This window comes from Oncorhynchus kisutch, linkage group LG28, assembly GCF_002021735.2.
Source record: "Oncorhynchus kisutch isolate 150728-3 linkage group LG28, Okis_V2, whole genome shotgun sequence".
NCBI lineage: Eukaryota > Metazoa > Chordata > Actinopteri > Salmoniformes > Salmonidae > Oncorhynchus > Oncorhynchus kisutch.
The window spans coordinates 14,983,177-15,002,685 of record NC_034201.2 but is presented as its reverse complement, the minus strand read 5'-3'; the positions used below and the strand labels follow the sequence as shown (position 1 = coordinate 15,002,685).

General features: G+C 40.4%; 1 protein-coding gene across 2 annotated transcripts in view; it reads left to right on the top strand.

Moving 5' to 3' along the window:
- Nucleotides 1–1,652: 1,652 nt before the first annotated feature.
- The window catches only part of LOC109872796 (androgen receptor-like), a 50,041-nt gene continuing 32,184 nt past the window's right edge, over nt 1,653–19,509 (top strand). Inside the window, exons 1-4 of one of the 2 annotated variants that reach the window (XM_020464131.2) lie at nt 1,653–1,741; nt 1,872–4,067; nt 14,493–14,644; nt 19,154–19,270. In XM_020464131.2, the coding sequence (XP_020319720.1) occupies nt 2,641–4,067; nt 14,493–14,644; nt 19,154–19,270 (1,696 nt within the window). In that variant the 5' untranslated portion in view covers nt 1,653–1,741; nt 1,872–2,640. The remainder of the gene's footprint in view (nt 1,742–1,871; nt 4,068–14,492; nt 14,645–19,153; nt 19,271–19,509) is intronic. The other variant, XM_020464132.2, reaches the window with a different exon arrangement.

Genomic DNA, 19,509 nt, shown 5'->3' with positions numbered 1-19,509 from the left:
TGCAGCAAAGCACCCCACAACATGATGCTGCCACCCCCGTGCTTCACGGTTGGGATGGTGTTCTTCGGCTTGCAAGCATCCCAATTTTTCCTCCATACATAACAATGGTCATTATGGCCAAACAGTTCTGTTTTTGTTTCATCAGACCAGGGAACATTTCTCCAAAAAGTACCATCTTTGTCCCCATGTGCAGTTGAAAACCGTAATCTGTCTAATTTATGACGGTTTTGGAGCAGTGGCTTCTTCCTTGCTGAGTGGCCTTTCAGGTTATGTTGATATAGGACTCGTTTTGCTTTGGAAATAGATGCTTTTGTACCCATTTCCTCCAGCATCTTCACAAGGTCCTTTGTTGTTCTGGGATTGATTAGCACTTTTCGCACCAAAGTACGTTCATCTCTAGGAGACAGAACGCATCCCCTTCCTGAGTGGTATGACAGCTGCCTGGGTCAATGGTGTTTATACTTCTGTACTATTGTTTGTACAGAGGAACGTGGTATATTCAGGCGTTTGGAAATTGCTCCCAAGGATGAACCAGACTTGTGGAGGTCTCCAATTTTTTTCAGAGGTTTTGGCTGATTTCATTTGATTTTTCCATGATGTCAAGCAAAGAGGCACTGAGTTTGAAGGTAGGCATTGAAATACATCCACAGGTACACCTCCAACTGACTCAAATTATGTTAATTAGTCATGGCTTCTTAAGCCATAACATCATTTCTGGTATTTTCTAAACTGTTTAAAGGCACAGTCAACTTAGTGTATGTAAACTTCTGACCCACTGGAATTGTGATTAAGTGAAATAATCTGTCTGTAAACAATTGTTGGAAAAATTGCACAAAGTATGACATTACCCCATAATGACGAAAACAGGTTTTTAGAAATGTTTGCAAATGTATAAATAAAAGTATTCAGACCCTTTGCTATGAGACTCGAAATTGAGCTCAGGTGCATCCTGTTTCCATTGATCATCCTTGAGATTTTTCTACAACTTGATTCAATTGATTTTGGCCAAATATTTCTGCTGGCCCATGGACTAATGTGGTATATCATTATTTGTGTTCTATGGGCGTAATAGAAGTATTTACTCCCAAACCATCCTCTCTTGCCTGGAGGTGCCGGATTTTGTATCTATTAGGCCTACACTATCAATGAAATTAACCTTTGCAAGAATGTTCTTTTAATATTTGTTGTGTGTGCTCATTTCTCTTGTGTTTTTTGACACATTAGATGACATCTACATAGTTATTATATTACATAATCAAAGGGTGTTCATATAGGTAAATCATTATGATGTTTGATAAGGAATTATTAAATGTTTTGTTATACAACAATCTATGTTTTAGTAAAGACATATATTGGCCCATGCACTCTGCATTTAGGAAAAACCTTTTGCGTGAGCATGTTGGACCAGTTATGTTCCAGTTGGATGGAGTCTTATCCCAGGTGGCACTAATGCTGTTGCTCTTGTTGCTCTTGTGAGCAACCTGCTACTGCCTAAAGAGAGTGGTTGAAAGTTGTTTTGGATAACTGTGTCAGCGATGTAATCCTGTGGTGGTGGCAGTTGTAAACGCCATGTATTTTTAGTAGCTACAAGCATTGCATGATGAGCAGTGATGTATCATCATGCATAATGGAAAAATTAGACCTGTGCTCTGCCACTGCATGTCCACGACACCGACTCAGCCAACTCTAACCTTTTTATTATAGGCTACTGTGGGTTGGTCCCGATTTCAACCCTATCTAAGTAAGTAATTGCATGATTTTCATATTTAATATTCACATTGACTGTCTAGGCTACTCCTATCGATATATTTTGAATGACTCTATGTATGCCTACTGGCCTTAATCCAAGGAATGTATTATTTCGTCACTAGGGAATGTTGCCAAACTCAAAGGCTGACGGCAAAAAGGAACTCAAGGACTTTGGAAGCGAACTTCGTCCATACACAAACTTGCAGCAAACCAAACATTCTTAAAACCAAGCATTCAACTGTTCTATCGGGGTGTTCAGTTGTTTGATGACTTTTGTAGGTGCTTCACTCGTTTGTAGGCTATAACCTTTAAATGAATATTGAACGTTAGGATAGGCCAACTGGAGGAGTTTCATAGGTGAAACAGGCAGCGCTTCTCTCCGGCAACGCATTTGCCATATTGGACACAGACAATTTTTACCATTGCACAGTCTCTCAAGAGGAAGAAAAAACACGATTATAGTCCATCGACAGAACTCATCACTTCAGGCAGTTTCATTTTCGCCTTCATGAATGGTGAGCGCAAATCTGTCATGAAGGATATTTCTGCTGGCTATATGTCAAAATGTATGGATCCGTGAGCAAAATGTTAATCAAATGTTTTATTTATGAAATAACGACATATTCGTTTTCATAAACGTTTTTATTTAAACTGGGTAAATAGTGTGTGGTTTAGGCTACAAACTTCTGACAAAAAACTGTTCAATTACGCAATAGGGCAATCCTCCTATTTTTTTTTAGGCTCAGTCTAATTATTGCCTCATTGTTTTGTTAACTGGAATAGGGCTATGACTTTAAACTATTATTAATGTGGCCTACTTGATCAATTCCGTTTTCTTAAACATTTTTTCAACTCTGACGGCCTATCAGCGTAAACGCCTTTTTTTGGACTATGGAGATTCCAGTTGGATTAGGAGGAGTTTGTGACTCCCCAAACATAGTTTTTCGCGGACCTTTCCAAAACGTTTTCCACAACGTGAAAGCTACACTGCCTAGTAACACTACTGTCACCGAAACCTTGGACTTTTCTAGTTCGTACAGTTTCATGCAGAATAAACACCCCTGGGAGATGCGCCAAACTAACCGGCAATCACCCCGAAAAGAAATATCGTCAGGGACGGCTCGCAATTCTGACATTGAAGTGAAGGAAGATGACAGCATTAGTTTTTCCAGAAGACTCGAATCGGATGCAAGACGTATCCATTTTGCCAAAAGCTCAACAGGAAACAAAACCGGGTTTTCCTCTGTGAACGAATTAGACTATCCAAACCCGAATGGATACGGATCCGGTCGTCCTGGACCGTTAGCCTGCAACACTAAACAACAGTGCTGTCAACCAGCTGTGCCCCATCACGGAGTGGAGTTAAGTCCTAACAGTTACGCCCGTGTGGCGAACAGTTGTTCCAATTCTGCCTGCACAACCATATCAGAAACGGCGAGGGAACTCTGCAACGCTGTCTCTGTGTCGCTGGGATTGACCATGGACTTGAATGAGATGAATGACCTGGGACCTAATTACGCACCATCCAGTGCAAATGACCAAAGTCAAGGCAACTATTTGTTTCAGGTGCCTCTATTGAATTGTTCTGGAGCTGAAGAAAACGTCTCCATTACAGAATACAAATGCCCTAGTGAGCGCAATGCCAGGCCACTACAAAGTGATACACGAGTTAAGATGTTTAAAAGTTCCCCAGCAAATGACCTTACAGAAGAAGTGGCGACCATGGAGCACCTTAGCTCCAGACATCCATCCACAGGTGAACAGGAATTTAGACTGAATGAAAAGAGTGATGACCCGACTTCAAAAGAAACAGAGAATTCTCTGAGTACAAGAGCACGCTCTGCATCTTGTCATTTTGACCCACTGTTGCCAGCACACTTGGCACACTTCAGTCAAACTGACCCAGACAGAATCTCGTCTCATGTCATCCCAGCTCATGTCTGTGAAACTGGAGAAACAATGGAGGACAAATATGCTGACTACTTACAACAACAGTACAGTGTCAAGATAAAATATGAGGCCATTAGTAATGAACCTGCCGGAACGTCATGGGGCTCTCAGTACAATGGGTATAATGACAATGACAACACACAATATGGACCGAGGCAGAGTATGAATCCATACAGTGCGGGACCAGACTCCGGGTTCATTTGTAACCCTTATGAATATGAGCGGGGTGGTGGTCTGGTGCGCAGAGAGCGGCCAACTTCTGAGCAGTGGTACCCGGGCGGGATGCTAGGGAGGATGCCCTATCCCAACTCCCCGTACTTAAAGAATGAGGTCGGTGACTGGCTGGATGTCTCTTACACAGATGCCAGGTAAGAAGGTTATTAAAACTCACAAATTCACAAACACTTTACATTACAGTGCCCTTATTAAGGGGTAATTAACCTATATGTTTAAATGCAGTGTAACAAAGCAATCTTTCACCTGTCAAGTTTCAATGTTATGGGCTGCATAATTCTTCATTCCCTCTTCCAACAGACTATCACAATGTACTTACTCTATAGTAGACTACTGTTATATTTATGATGTATTTGATCAAAAACTAAATCAACGACCCCATTGTCAAATGGTTATATTGCAAATTATATAGTGCTGTATTGTATTATCTTCATGAATGTACAACATCAGTAGTAACAATGACTTCTGCATGAGTTAGACCACTATTGATTCTGAAAAGGATAGCTGTGAATAGTGTTGAAGGAACAGGAAAAAAGACCACATTATACCAGTTCAGATTTTTTAAACATAGAGGAATTGCAAAGTTTCACCTCCATATCTTCATGATCACACTCCAGTCAGCTTTGGGGTTTCCCATTGATGCACATGTCTTTCTCTCAGGGACTTTGCAGACAAGGCAAACAAGGTCATTTGTTAGGCACTTGCTCATTGTCATTACAGCAAATAAAGATGTTATCAGCCTACTTTGTAGCCTACTTTGAGCATCTATAGTTATAAGCTCTGAATAGTGTATGCCCAGAGTGCTTGTCTGTTTTGCTTTTTTAAACAGGACGTTCTAGGCTTCATTAGAACTTATGTAAATGATGTTGTGTGTATATCTTTGTCCTCTGATTTAATTGGACACAAAGCCACAAGCCACATGATTTAAGTATTTGTTGTGTACAGATCCATGGAACAGTTCTCAACAGTAAAATAATACATTTGTTAGGCTACTTTGAAAACGAACTGTTTCCAACATAAATTTGGTCAACCTGCATGTAGAATGTGCAACTAATATCATGCAAAATCTCTGCAAAGTAAACATTGCATTTGTAGTGTCTATATTACACTGAGTACGGTCCTTGAGCAAATGCTAGTTGTCTTAATGTTTTACTCACAGTGGTTTGATGCTTGGTGTAGTTGTAGTAGGATGGATAAAATGACGCGAAAGAGAGCCCTTATTGGACCAAGCAAGGTCTGAAGTTCCGTGATCAGGATCATTGCGCAATACTAGAATCCCAGTTTTTACTATTCAATATCTGGTTTTGCATATTGTTTAAGTTTGAGAAGCAGGAATCTCAAATTACCAGAAAACAGACATTTTACTTCCTTTCTGAGCTAATTTTTTAGAAAATATCTGAGCAAATGTTGCTAAATATTCTTGTTGCTCTCACCTGGAGGTTGACACACTCATTTAACTTCCTGCTCTTAATTTCTGAGGAAAGGTTGCTAAATGAGAGCTGTAACTGTATAGTGTAATGTATATGGTGTACGTAATTTTCATTCAACAGTACTGTATGTGCTCAGAAATTTGCCTAGAGAGGTTGTAAAAATCAATCTCAACTTTAAAGGGGAACTGTAATGTTTCAAGAACTTATCATGTAGCCTACAGAGTAAGAGGAAGACATTATATACAGACTAGATGCTCTGTGAAGATTTACTTCTAAGTGTCAGTAACAATTCAATGAACAGACTTTCTTATCTTACACACGAGACGTCACATACCCTAACACTGAATGGAGGAAGAATCTGTTATCGGTCCAGTCACAATGTTTTTCATTTCACTTCAAAAATAGCTACCGATGTTCTCAACTCCCATATATTCAGAACAAGAAATGCTATAAAATCATGTTTACAGTATAAACTGTTTACTAACATGATCATATGAGACGCGGACCTCTATTAATTTAAATTCAGGAAATATCTCAAACAAATTTCTTCCTTCCTGCCCTGTGAGAAATCTTTCTCTAAATCCGACTGATTTGGGGTTCAAATGTGATTACACAATATACAGTAATCACATAATAATACAGTTGGACACATCCATTCCTTCTGTAAAGCTTGTTAAAGTAAAATACTAATTGTATGTGCCATTTTTAAGCATGAGAAATGATCATGAAGATATTAAGACATTTTTTTAGATGTGGGTTGAGAGACATACCTCTGTCTGCAACTTCAACCAGAAGACAAAGAAGCATCTCTATAATATCTGTTAAAGGGAGAATTATTTCTCTAATTTCAGGATAATAGTGCATCTTTGGTGCCCTTACTTGTTGATAAATTTTTCCCTGTAGTTTTCTAATTTACTACTTGCATTTACAAGATGTTTCTAAGATATTGAAGTGGTATTGAAATTATAATCAAACAATTGCATGTATTGTAATGGGTAGCAATAGCATCAGATTTGCAGGTTTGCGTGTATTTCTCATTTCCACATTGTCACAAATATATACATTTAGGACTACTTTGATTAATGTCATGAGATGGAGAAAGTTCTATATAAGGTAACTATGGTGACGTACTTTACTGTCCGTTTGACAGCAGCCCAACATTATTCATACACATGGCCTTATTTTAGAATCCCTTTGTCTCTCTTGGAGAGCTCATCTCTATACGTTTTAACATGGTCTAATAGGCCCATTATAACTCATCCCTAGCTTGAGTTCCCATGTGAATTTCATTGTTTATTGAATTACCCCCCCATAGACAAAATAGTATTGTCTCTGTCAGAAAATGCTTCACAGTGTGGCATTGACACTTACATTGTTCTGAGCTGCAGTATAACAGCAGTAACTACAATTCAACCAAACATAGACCTAATACATCACATTGAGTGCTTTTAAGAGTGGTATTTTTGTCAATATAAACAGTAACCCCCACCCTTCTGGTGTACATTGTGTGTATACGTTCCTAGAAATATAGCCAGCTTGTTAATGTGAAGGTACAACCAGACCATGTATTTTCAATTACACATGATGTTCTTGTGTGCGGGCGGCAGGTAGCCTAGCGGTTAAGAGCGTTGGGCCAGTAACCGAATGCGCGCTGGTTTGAATCACCAGGCCGGGAAGATGTAAAAATCTGCCATTCTGTCCATGAGCGAGGCAGTTAACCCCCAACAACAAGTGCTGCCCGGGTGCCAATGATGTCAATTATGGCAGCTCCCGCATCTTTCTGATTCAGAGGGGTTGGGTTAAATGCAGAAGACACATTTCGGTTGAATGCATTCAGTTGCGCAACTGACTTGGTATCCCCCTTTCCCCATTGTAATAGCTTCCTCGGTTGGATGGTTTTATAAGCAATGTACTGTATGATCCAAGGGTATATATTATTTTAATAGACTGGAACTACACTATATTTACAAAAGTATATGGACACCCCTTCAAATTAGTGGATTCAGCTATTTCAGTCACACCCATTGCTGACAGGTGTATAAAATCGAGCACATAGCCATGCGATCTCCATAGACACACATTGGCAGTAGAATGGCCTTACTGAAAAGCTCAGTGACTTTCAACTTGTCATCGTCATAGGATGCCACCTTTCCAACAAGTCAGTTTGTCAAGTTTCTGCCCTGCTAGATCTGCCCCAGTCAAATGTAAAAGTTGTTATTGTGAAGTGGAAACGTCTAGGAGCAACAACGGCTCAGCCGCAAAGTGGTAGTCCACACAAACTCATAGAATGGGACCGCCTAGTGCTGAAGCGTGTAGCGCGTAAAAAAACCTCTGTCCTCAATTGCAACACTCATTAACGAGCTACAAACTGCCTCTGGAAGCACGGTCAGCACGAGAACTGTTCGTCGGGAGCTTCATTTAATAGGTTTCCATTGCCGAGCAGCCGCACACAAGCCCAAGATCACCATGCGCAATGCCAAGCATCGGCTAGAGTGGCGTAAAGCTCCCCGGAGCAGTGGAAACATGTTCTCTGGAGTGATGAATCACACTTCACCATCTGGCAGTCCGAATCTGCGTAGTGCCAACTGTAAAGTTTGGTGGATGAGGAATAATGGTCTGAGGCTGTTTTTCATGGTTCGGGCTAGACCCCTCAGTTCCAGTGAAGGGAAATCTTAATACATTAATACAATGACATTCTAGATGATTCTATGCTTCCAACTTTGTGGCAACAGTTTGGGGAAGGCCCTTTCCTGTTTCAGCATGACAATGCCCCCGTGCACAAAGCGAGGTCCATACAGAAATGATTTGTCGAGATCGGTGTGGAAGAACTTGACTGGCCTGCAAAAAGCCCTGACCTCAACCCCATTGAACACCTTTGGGATGAATTGGAATGTCGACTGTGAGCCAAGCCTAATCGCCAAACATCAATGCCCCGACCTCACTAATGCTCTTGTGGCTAAATGGAATCAAGTCCCCGCAGTAATGTTCCAACATCTTGTAGAAAGCCTTCCCAGAAGTGTGGAGGCTGTTATAGCTGCAAAGGGGCGACCAACTCCATATTAATGCCCATCATTTTGAAATGAGATGTTCCACGAGCAGGTGTCCACATACTTTTGGTCAAGTAGTGTTTCACCAACCACGTTACATAGATGTTACAGAGGGTAAAGGGTACAGTGCCTATAGAAAGTCTACACCCCTCTTGGATTTCTTCACATTTTGTTACAAGTACAAGTAGGATTAAAATGGATTTAATTGTTATTTTTTTTGTCAACGTTCTACACAAAATATACTAATGTCAGGAAACGTACCAAAATTTGTTTAAGATTCATTAAAAAATAAACACCAATATACCTTGATTACAGCTTTGAGTCTTCATCAGTAAGTCTCATTAAAGCTTTGCATACCCGTGTTGTGCCCATTATTCTTTTCCCAATTTTTCAAGCTCTGTCAGGGTTTTGGGGATAATGACTAGAATGCAATTTACAAGTCTTGCAATATATTTTCAAGCAGATTTAAGTCTAAACTGTAACTTGGCCACTCGGGAACATTCACTTCCTTTTTGATTAGCAACCCCAGTGTCGATTTGGCTTTGTGTTGTAGGTTATTATCAAATCAAACCTTCGGTCTGGTTGGCCATCCGGTTGGCCATTTTGATTAGTTGCTCAACAGTCTTATGGCTTGGGGGTCAGTCTATGACTTTGGTGACTGGAGTCTTTGACAATTTTTGGGCCTTCCTCTGACACCGCCTAGTATATAGGTCCTGGATGTCAGGAAGCTTGGCCCCAGTGATGTACTGGGCCATACGCATTACCCTCTATAGCGCCTTACGGTCAGATGCTGAGCAGTTGCCATACCAGGCAGTGATGCAACCGGTCAGGATGCTCTCGACAGTGCAGCTGTAGAACTTTTTGAGAATCTGGGGACTCATGCCAAGTCTTTTCAGTCTCCTGAGGGGGAAAAGGTGTTGTCGTGCTGAATCAGGTTAGGATTCCTCTAGGATTTTGCCTGTACTTAGCTCCAGCCCGTTTCTTTTCATCCTGAAAAACTCCCCAGTCTTTGCAGATAGATGTCAAGCATACCATTCCCATGATGGAGCCACCACCATGCTGTGATGTGTTGTTGGATTTGCCCCAAACATAAGGCATTGCATTTAAGCCAAAAAGTGTATTTCTTTGCCGTGTTTGTTGCAATATTAGTTTAGTGCCTTGTTGCATACATATGCATGTCTTTGAATTTTTATTCTGTATATTTGTGTTTGTCTTTTCACGCTGTCATTTAGGCCATTATTGTGGAGTCACGCCAATGTTGTTGATCCACCCATCACAGCCATTGAACTCTGTCGCTGTTTTAAAATCACCAATGGCCTCATGGTCACATCCCTAAGCAGTTTCCTTCCTGTCCTTTAGCTCAGTTCAGAAGGAAGACTGCATCTCTGATGTGTCTGGGTGGTTTGATACATCGTCCATCCATATACAATTATTAACTTGACCATGCTTAAAGAGATATTCAATGTCTGATTTGTTATTGTTACCCATCTACCAATCACTGCCCTTCTTTATGAGGCTTTAAAAAGCTCCCTGGTCTTTTAGTTGAATCTGTGCTTGAAATTCAATACTTGACTGAGGGACCTTACAGATATTTTAGGTACAGTATGTGGAACAGAGGAAGGGGCAGTCATTCATTTTAACTTGATATATAACAAAATATAATTTGTTAAGCCACATTTGACTTCTGAACTCTTTTAGGCTTGCCTCAACAAAGGGGATGAATACTTATGCAGGGACTATATGGTAGTTATTTCATTTGTATAATTATTTTTTCACTTTGACATTATGGACTATTTTGTGTGGATCAATGACACAAAAATTACATTTATTTTTATTTTTAAATATAGACTTTCTATGTGCACTGTAAATGTTAAAATTGGCCAGTAATAATATATATAATGTATATTCTCAAATGAGAATAGATACTGTAGTTCCAAAAAGGTCAGTACAGTGAGTAAATAGGAACATGGATGTGTTGAAAAACAAGATAGACCTCAAAAAGGCTTGTTAGGCAAAGGGTCAATTAAGATGTCCATTTCTGTTGCAGCAATTATGCTCTGTTTGGTGTGAAAATAGATTTTTGCCTTACTCAGCAGTCACTGGCACCTAACACTTGTATTTTTGGGCTGCTACTTACCTTTAGCTGTCATCACTATGCCTATTTGCATATTTTTCACTATTAATGAAGATGAAGTTGTTCTACATTTTCCACATTATAGCAGCCAACCATGTTTCCTCCCAATATCACACAGGCGGTATAGTTCTTTACACTGTAAGTTTCAGGTTTAAAATAACAGTACAAATAGTTACCACCACATTACATTGACCATATTTACTTAACATTTCAGGGTGAGGGTTTGAGTTTGTAGTTACATTGAAAAATAACTACAACACCTGTTCTTTCCATGACATAGACTGACCAGGTGAGTCCAGGTTAAGCTATGATCCCTTATTTATGTCACTTGTTAAATCCACTTCAATCAATATAGATGAAGGGGAGGAGATAGGTTAAAGAAGGATTTTTAAGCCTTGAGACAATTGAGACATGGATTGAGTAAGTGTGCCAGTCAAGACAAAAGATTTAAGCGCCTTTGAACGGGGTATGGTAGTAGGTGTCAGGCACACCGGTTTGTGTCAAGAACTGCAACGCTCATGGGTTTTTCATGCTCAACAGTTTGCCATGTGTATCAAGAATGGTCCACCACCCAAAGGACATCCAGCTAACTTGACACAACTGTGGGAGGCATTGGAGGCAACAACGCTTTTGACACCTTGTAGAGTCCATGCCCAGACGAATTGAGGCTGTTCTGAGGTCAAAATGGGGGGTGCAACTAAATATTAGGAAGGTGTTCCTAATGTTTGGTATACTCAGTGTATATGCCACTGACTTAGAAGGCATGTGCGCACGTGTTCTCTTTTTGAGAACAAAGGGCTGGATGCACTAATGCTCAGTAGGCCACTGCTGATGTTGATGACCTAACCATCCGATCCACTCATGGTGAATTTACCTGAGATTCTAAATTACTCTCCAAATTGCACCTTAAGCGTGCAAGTGCTGTGCTAATGACGATTCATATGTCAGCCACACACCACTCACAGTGTATTATCTGGATTCCACAGTCTGAAATGTCTAAGTGTTATGATGCAAGATTTATATCAGATCTGGAACTTACAAACCATATGGCTATTACAGTAGCTCCAATTGGCTTATGGGCTACATTCTTCATATCAGCCCTCCTCTACTCCAGCCAATAAGCTTACATAAAATACAGAATAGCTTATTTTGCTCATGTTGAGTAGTCATTCACTTAGGCTACATTTCATCGGGGGAAATGTTAGATGTCTGGGTTAGATGGGGTGGGTACAAAGAACATCTGCAAAATTCTGTGGGTACATGGCAGGTCTGTGACAGAGTGAACAGTAATTTCTGAAGGAATACAATGTAAAAGTTGGACTTTTTGTTTGGTTTCTTGTTTGTTATCCTCCAATGATTTTAACAATACAATTTATATGTGGAGATCTTTCTGTGTTGTCCACTTTTCTAACCTTTTCCGTTTCCCCCCTGCTTTGCCATGCCATGCCCCAGTTTACATTCATATTCTTACGCCATGTTGACATCCACAGGCTTTGCCATCAACTATATAATGTTCAGAAGTATTATCATCATCACATATCCTCATTTTGGATTTCCAACAATTCCAATTATTTCCTTAAAGGTTTATAGCTAAAGTGCATAAGAGCAGCATAGAGTAACATTTATATCCTTGCATTGATTACATTAATAATTTCATCACACATTTGAAGTACCTACATTTATTCCTGATTTATGATTAACCAGATCAGTCACTCTCAATATCTATGGATTAATTAACCAGTATTTCCCCTAGTTTTGTCAATGATCATGGAAGGGGTGTGTGTGTGGCTAATTTCCAGGAAAACAAATTTCATGCAATCCCATGCATTTTGCTGTGGCTAATTCTGTGTTCTTATGCTCAAATAGTATAACAAAACCAATCGGGACCCCCTGGGCATGTGCCCTGTGTGCCCTGTCAGTAATCCAGCCATGACAAAAAATACTCTTAAATACATTATTTTTAGGATGTTCAATTCTCCCTTAGTGTCTAGCTTTATTTGGGTGATTTCTAGTTCTCAAAGATTATATTATTTTAAAATATATAGTTATCTTTTCTACATACTTCCTGTCTGGCTTTAGGAACAATTTAGTGGTGCGCTGCTGCTTAGTGAATATATGGGAAACACTGAATTACTTCAATCTCCCAGTAACATCAGACCAGGTCATCAGAACAGAATTATACTCATCATATTAAGGCACTGAAACTGAGCTTTGTGCTTTATTCTCTAACAGCTGGCTTTTCTGGCTCTAGATTCTGACCAAGAGCCAGTGGGCATTTAGCCTACTGCTGATACTGTAGAGAGGACTGTTTTGCTGCTTGGTTATAAGCTTTGTCCTTGTGTTTTTTACATAGAGCCTTGACACCTAACGCTATACGTCATTGAGGTATAGTTATGTCTGTACACACTGTCCAATCTCTTCCTGTGCTGACAGCTGCAGTAGAGCACCCCTCTTGCCCCCCTTGGCCCTGGCACTGCTGTTCACACCTTTCCCACACTCTCAAGTCATCACACCCTCTGCCCAGCTCTGATTAGAAATCAGATACATTCTTACCCAGTCTGGTTCAACCGATGAGGATCTCACTCAGAAACTGTGAATCTGAGGGAGAAAAGTGAAAATGCTTAAATAATCTGGATCTGTGAATCAAATGAACTTTTCACTAATTATAAAGAACCACACAAATAGGGTATACACTTGATGGCAGTAGTATTGCACATAAGGCCTCAATGTGAGGAGTCGTATAGAATGCCAGCCAGAGGCAATCACGTTTCATTTTGATCAGGGACCATGGTCAGATTGGATTTCAGCTTTTGTGTGGGGTGTTAAGTGTCAGTGGCATATACACTGAGATACCAAGCATTAGGAACACCTTCCTAATATTGAGTTGCACCCCTCCCCCCTGTTGCCCTCAGAACAGCCTCAATTTGTTGGCATGGACTTTACAAGGTGCCAAAGCGTTCCATAGGGATGCTGGCCCATGTTGACTCCAATGCTTCCCACAGTTGTGTCAAGTTGGCTGGATGTCCTTTGGGTGGTGGACCATTCTTGATACACATGAGAAACTGTTGAGTGTGAATCAATCAAACCGGTGCACTTGGCACCTACTACCATACCCAGTTCAAAGGCGCTTAAATATTTTGTTTTGTCCATTCACCCTCTGAATGGCACACATATACAATCCATGTCTCAATTGTCTCAAGGCTTACAATCCTTCTTTAACCTGTCTCCTCCCCTTCATCTACACTGATTGAAGTGGATTTAACAAGTGGCATAAATAAGGGGATCATATCTTTCACCTGTATTCACCTAGTCAATCTATGTCATGGAATGTATGTGTTTTGTATAGTCGGTGTATATCACAATGTTTGTTTATTTCTTTTAGCAAAATAACAACTTGCTTAAGCGACGTGCCTTTCAGGGTAGCCTAGTGGTTAGAGCGTTGGACTAGTAACCGGAAGGTTGCAAGTTCAAACCCCCGAGCCGACAAGGTACAAATCTGTCGTTCTGCCCCTGAACAGGCAGTTAACCCACTGTTCCTAGGCCGTTATTGAAAATAAGAATTTGTTCTTAACTGACTTGCCTGGTTAAATAAAGGTAAAATAAAAAATAACAAATAAAATAATGTTAGCAATTGTTCTGTGCTTGTCAATTTGTCATATCATGACAATCAAGCTCTGCTGTTACACTATTGTAGTTTTGATTCATTTGAATATACCATTAGTCCATTCTCCATGGTTTCACCCCTGAAGGAAAAATTACAGGCCTCAAGCATTAGGTTATGGTCACTTCTGTTAAAATGTCAGGAAACAACTTATCAGAGTGTATGTAGTGACAAAAGAGAGAGGCAGAGGCTAATAGGAACACATGTGCTTATTGAAGGATTCTGTTGAGTAATTATGTACTGTTTGTTTGTGATGTTTCTAAAAGCCTTTTAACATGTTCCTAAAGGTTTGAGGGTGGCAGAGACCACATGTTCCCCATGGAGTTCTTCTTCCCGCCCCAGAGGACCTGTCTGATCTGTGCAGATGAAGCATCTGGCTGCCACTATGGAGCGCTAACCTGTGGCAGCTGCAAAGTGTTCTTCAAGAGAGCTGCAGAAGGTAAGACTTGATAAAGTAATATGCCATTGCACCTCTCCACACAGGAGAAAGAGCAGAGCATCAATGGTGGAAATGGGATCCATAAACCAGATCCACCTCTCATGCTTTTTGGAAATAATGTATTAGATATAAGAAAAATAGTTCTTAATCTCTATGTATTTCAAAGGAAAATACCCATAGTATTGACATAGTTTATTTGGAATATGTCAAAACCAATCTATGTACATTTTTTACAAAATTGCCAGAAGTTACATTCACCCTCGTCTACCCATCTGGGAAATCCTCATATGGAAAGTCATTAAATTTTTTCAGTGAATCAACCTGTGAGTCATATGACATATGAAATCCTGTTTCTGAGTAAAAGCTCATGATTATGAGCAGGGATGGGCACAGCTAATCGAATATCCAGATATCTGCCCTGACATAGGTATGCTACGTTTCCCACTTCAAATAGCAATTACAGTCACGCACCTAACAGAGTTTCTACAAGATCTGACACAGATCAATAAAAAACAATCACCAGAAACTCCCAGCGCATAAAAGGGTTAGTTGTTTAGCAACAAAACCGACGTTTGCGCAACTATGGGGCAAAACAGACAGGGTTGGCTTAGATTGTTGACAACATGTAAACTACACTGAACAAAAATATGAACCCAACATGTTCCATGAGCTGAAATAAAAGATCCCAGAAAAGGTTCCATATGCATAAAAAGCTTATTTCTCTCAAATTTTGTGCACAAATTTGTTTACATCCCTTTTAGTGAGCATTTCTCCATTGCCAAAATAATCCATCCACCTGACAGGTGTGGCATATCAAGAAGCTGATTAAATAGCATGATCATTACTAGGGTTGCACATTTTGGGGAATATTCAGAGGTGGAAATGGGTGGGAATATATGGGAATTAATGGAAATATATGCAAATGAATATGAATACCATTTCATTGTAGATGTTTTATGCATTGGATATATTTACCATATCATATGGAGACAGAAACATAAACCTTTTACCTTATCATAAGTAGACATATTTGCAAATGATTAAATCCTTCCAATAGAAATTTAAAAAACAATTTAGTTACGAATTGAACTTTAATTAAATGAGTTGATTCTTCACATGGGATGATTTCACTGAACAACAAAAGAAAGGGAATATTGAATGATCCCCAATGATCTATCGCACCTCCCAAAAACGTTTTCAACATACATCTGTAAAATGATACGTCTAGAAACTGAAGCTTTGGTGGTCTTTCTCTCAGGCTTCCATGTCTTCTCCCTGGACCTCCTTAATGTCCACTTCTTGAACATCAAACTCTGAGGCCTCATCTTCACTGTCAATTTCCAACCTTGTGAGGATGGCTCGTTGTCAGGCTCAAAAAGCGATCCACAAAGTCCCTTCTACCAGGTGGCTGATGAGATATGTTGGCACGACTGCCATATTGCAGCTCCATCCCAAAGCCCTTGCTTTGGAAGTGTACTTCGCCAGACTGCCAAGAACCTTGCTCTCATCCAGGCCAAGGTGACGAGACACAGTAGTGATGACACCATAGGCCTTGTTGATCTCAGCACCAGACAGGATGCTCTTGCCAGCATACTTGGGGTCCGACATGTACGCTGTGGCGTGTATAGGCTTCAGGCAGAAGTCTTAATGCTGTTTGATGTATTTCAGAACTGCAGTTTCCTCTGCTTGGAGCAAGAGTGAGGTGGACAGGGCAGTACGGATTTCTTCTCTTACATCTGCAAGCAGAGTCTGAACACCAGACAGGATGGCATTGTCTCCCTCAATCCGTGCAATAGCTAATGCTATAGGTTTCAGGAGTTTCAGGCTGCTTACCACTCTCTCCCAAAATACATCATCCAGGAGGATCCTCTTGATGGGGCTGTCTATTTCAGCAGACTGTGATATGGCCATTTCTTGAAGAGACTCCTTCCCCTCCAGGAGACTGTCAAACATGATGACAACACCACCCCAACGGGTGTTGCTGGGCAGCTTCAATGTGGTGCTCTTATTCTTCTCACTTTGCTTGGTGAGGTAGAGTTCTGCTATAACTTGATGACTGTTCACATTCCTAACCATTTCATTGGCTCTCTTGTAAAGTGTATCCATTGTTTTCAGTGCCATGATGTCCTTGAGGAGCAGATTCAATGCACAAGCAGCACAGCCAATGGGGGTGATGTGAGGGTAGGACTCCTCCACTTTAGACCAAGCAGCCTTCATGTTCGCAGCATTGTCTGTCATCAGTGCAAATACCATCTGTGGTCCAAGGTCATTGATGACTGCCTTCAGCTCATCTGCAATGTAGAGCCAGGTGTGTCTGTTGTCCCTTGTGTCTGTTCTCTTGTAGAATACTGGTTGAGGGGTTGAGATGATGTAGTTAATTTTTCCTTGCCCACGAACATTCGACCATGCAACAGAGATGATTGCAATACAGTCTGCTTTCTCTATGATTTGCTTGACCTTCACTTGAACTCTGTTGAACTCTGCATCCAGCAAATTAGTAGATAAAGCATGTCTGGTTGGAGGGGTGTATGCTGGGAGAAGAACATTCAGAAATATCTTCCAATACATATTGCCTGTGAGCATCAGAGGTGAACCAGTTACATACAGAGCTCAAGCAAGACATTCATCAGCATTTCTATGTACCTCCACTGAGTCAAAAACACTTCTGATTCCAGGAGGACCATGAGCAGTTGCTATTGATAAGGTGTCTGATTCATAATTTTCACCTCAAATAGATGTAGAGCGACTTTTGTCAGAGGATGCTTGTTGTGAGCTCTGAGGGAACTTTGTGCACTTGGCCAGATGATTCTGCATCTTTGTTGCATTCTTCACACATGATTTGGCACAGTATTTCCAAAAGTACACAGCTTTTCCTTCTACATTAGATGCAGTGAAATGTCTACACACATCAGATAGTGCACGTGGCATTTTCCTGTAAAGATTAGGAAAAATTAGTAAAAATATATACAATTCCATGTACAGATAAATAGTTAAGCAGTTAGATTAAACAACTCCTTTGTAAGGTAAATGTTATAAAATGAAACATGTATGGAAACAGGTGAATTAACACTCTTCAGTTAGCAGGCTCAAGCAAGCTAAAACCCACATGGTAGCAAAAACTAACTAGCAGAAAATGTTAACAAGTTAGAAATGATTTAAACACACTTTTCTGTAGGCTACTATTTACTAGTTAACAAAAAAAGAATGTATGTCAGATAAAATATATTCACCCCTCCTCTACCAGAAAGCATGTAGTCCTTGGCTAAGACAGTGTGGGCTCAATAGCATCTCATTAGTGTGCAAGATCTTGAGAATCAGCTGTACATGTGATGGAAGAGTGCATTTCACATGTGATGGAAGAATGCACTGTGCATGCAGAGGGTTGCAATTCCATTGAATTGGGGATAGTTTAACCGAAATATGCACATCGGGCTCCGCTCCTGAGCATACTACTCGCCAATGTCCAGTCTCTTGACAACAAGGTAGACGAAATCCGAGCAAGGGTTGCCTTCCAGAGAGACATCAGAGATTGTAACGTTCTTTGTTTCACGGATACATGGCTCACTCGGGATACGTCATCAGAGTCGGTACAGCCACCTGGCTTCTTCAGCATCGCGCAGACAGAAACAAACATCTCTCTGGTAAGAAGAAGGGCGGGGGTGTATTCCTTATGATTAACGAGACGTGGTGTGATCATAACAACATACTGGAACTCAAGTCCTTTTGTTCACCTGACCTAGAATTCCTTACAATCAAATGCCGACCGCATTATCTACCAAGAGAATTCTCTTCGATCATAATCACAGTAGTGTATATCCCGTAGCTTCAAGCTTGCCTTGAAGTGCTGGGCATCTTATGATGACATGCATTATCTGAATTAGGCCCACAGAATTGGAGGAACTTTGAATGTCTTTGAGCTTCCGATTTGGTTTAACATTGGACCAGAGAAAACGTTACCTAGCTAGTTAACAAGCTTCTGTATGCAGAGCTTTTTGTTAGTATCATTAACTAGCATTGAAAAAGTCAATCCATTCTTCTCTAATTAAACATCTAATTTCGGAATAATGTCAGTAGGCTACAGTAACCTATGCTTCATAGGGGGAGGGGCAGGTAACACACACACACTCACTGTAAAATATTTCCAGCTGGCAGGCAGATGCAGGAAAAACTTCCTGAGCGACAGAGTGAGGGCTTTGCATAGGCGCTTTGTTGTGGGACTGGAAAGAAATGCCCGGAATGTAAAATAACGTTATTAACCGGTTCCCATGCTTTTAAAATAACAGTTCCAGAACAGTATAGATCACTTTCGTTTTTGGTTCGGGTTCTGTTCCTCAAAAAATGTTGTTATTTTCCGGTTTTCGGTTCTGTTTCCTGAACCAGTTCCAACCATTGGTTTCTGTGGTAATCATTTATGACTTACAACCATGTTACAACCATGATGTAACTTTCCTCCTCATTCAAATTAGAATTTCGTATTCTCTTATTCTTATCTTTGTTTGTCTTTGTTAGGTAAACAGAAATACCTGTGTGCCAGCAGAAACGACTGCACCATCGATAAGCTTAGACGGAAGAACTGCCCATCATGTCGACTGAGGAAGTGTTTTGAAGCTGGGATGACCCTCGGAGGTAAATACAACTATCAAGTCAATTTATTAAGTCAATGAGAAATATAAAGTACTTAGTGATCCATCCGCCCACCCACTGATCGATTATCATGGACAAAAGTGTGTGTATGTGCAAAACATTAAGAATACCTTCCTTATATTGAGTTGCAACTAGGGCTGTTATGGTGACTGTATTACCACCACACAGGCAGTCACGAGTAATGACCGCAGTCAAATTCCATCTGACCGTTTAGTAACAGT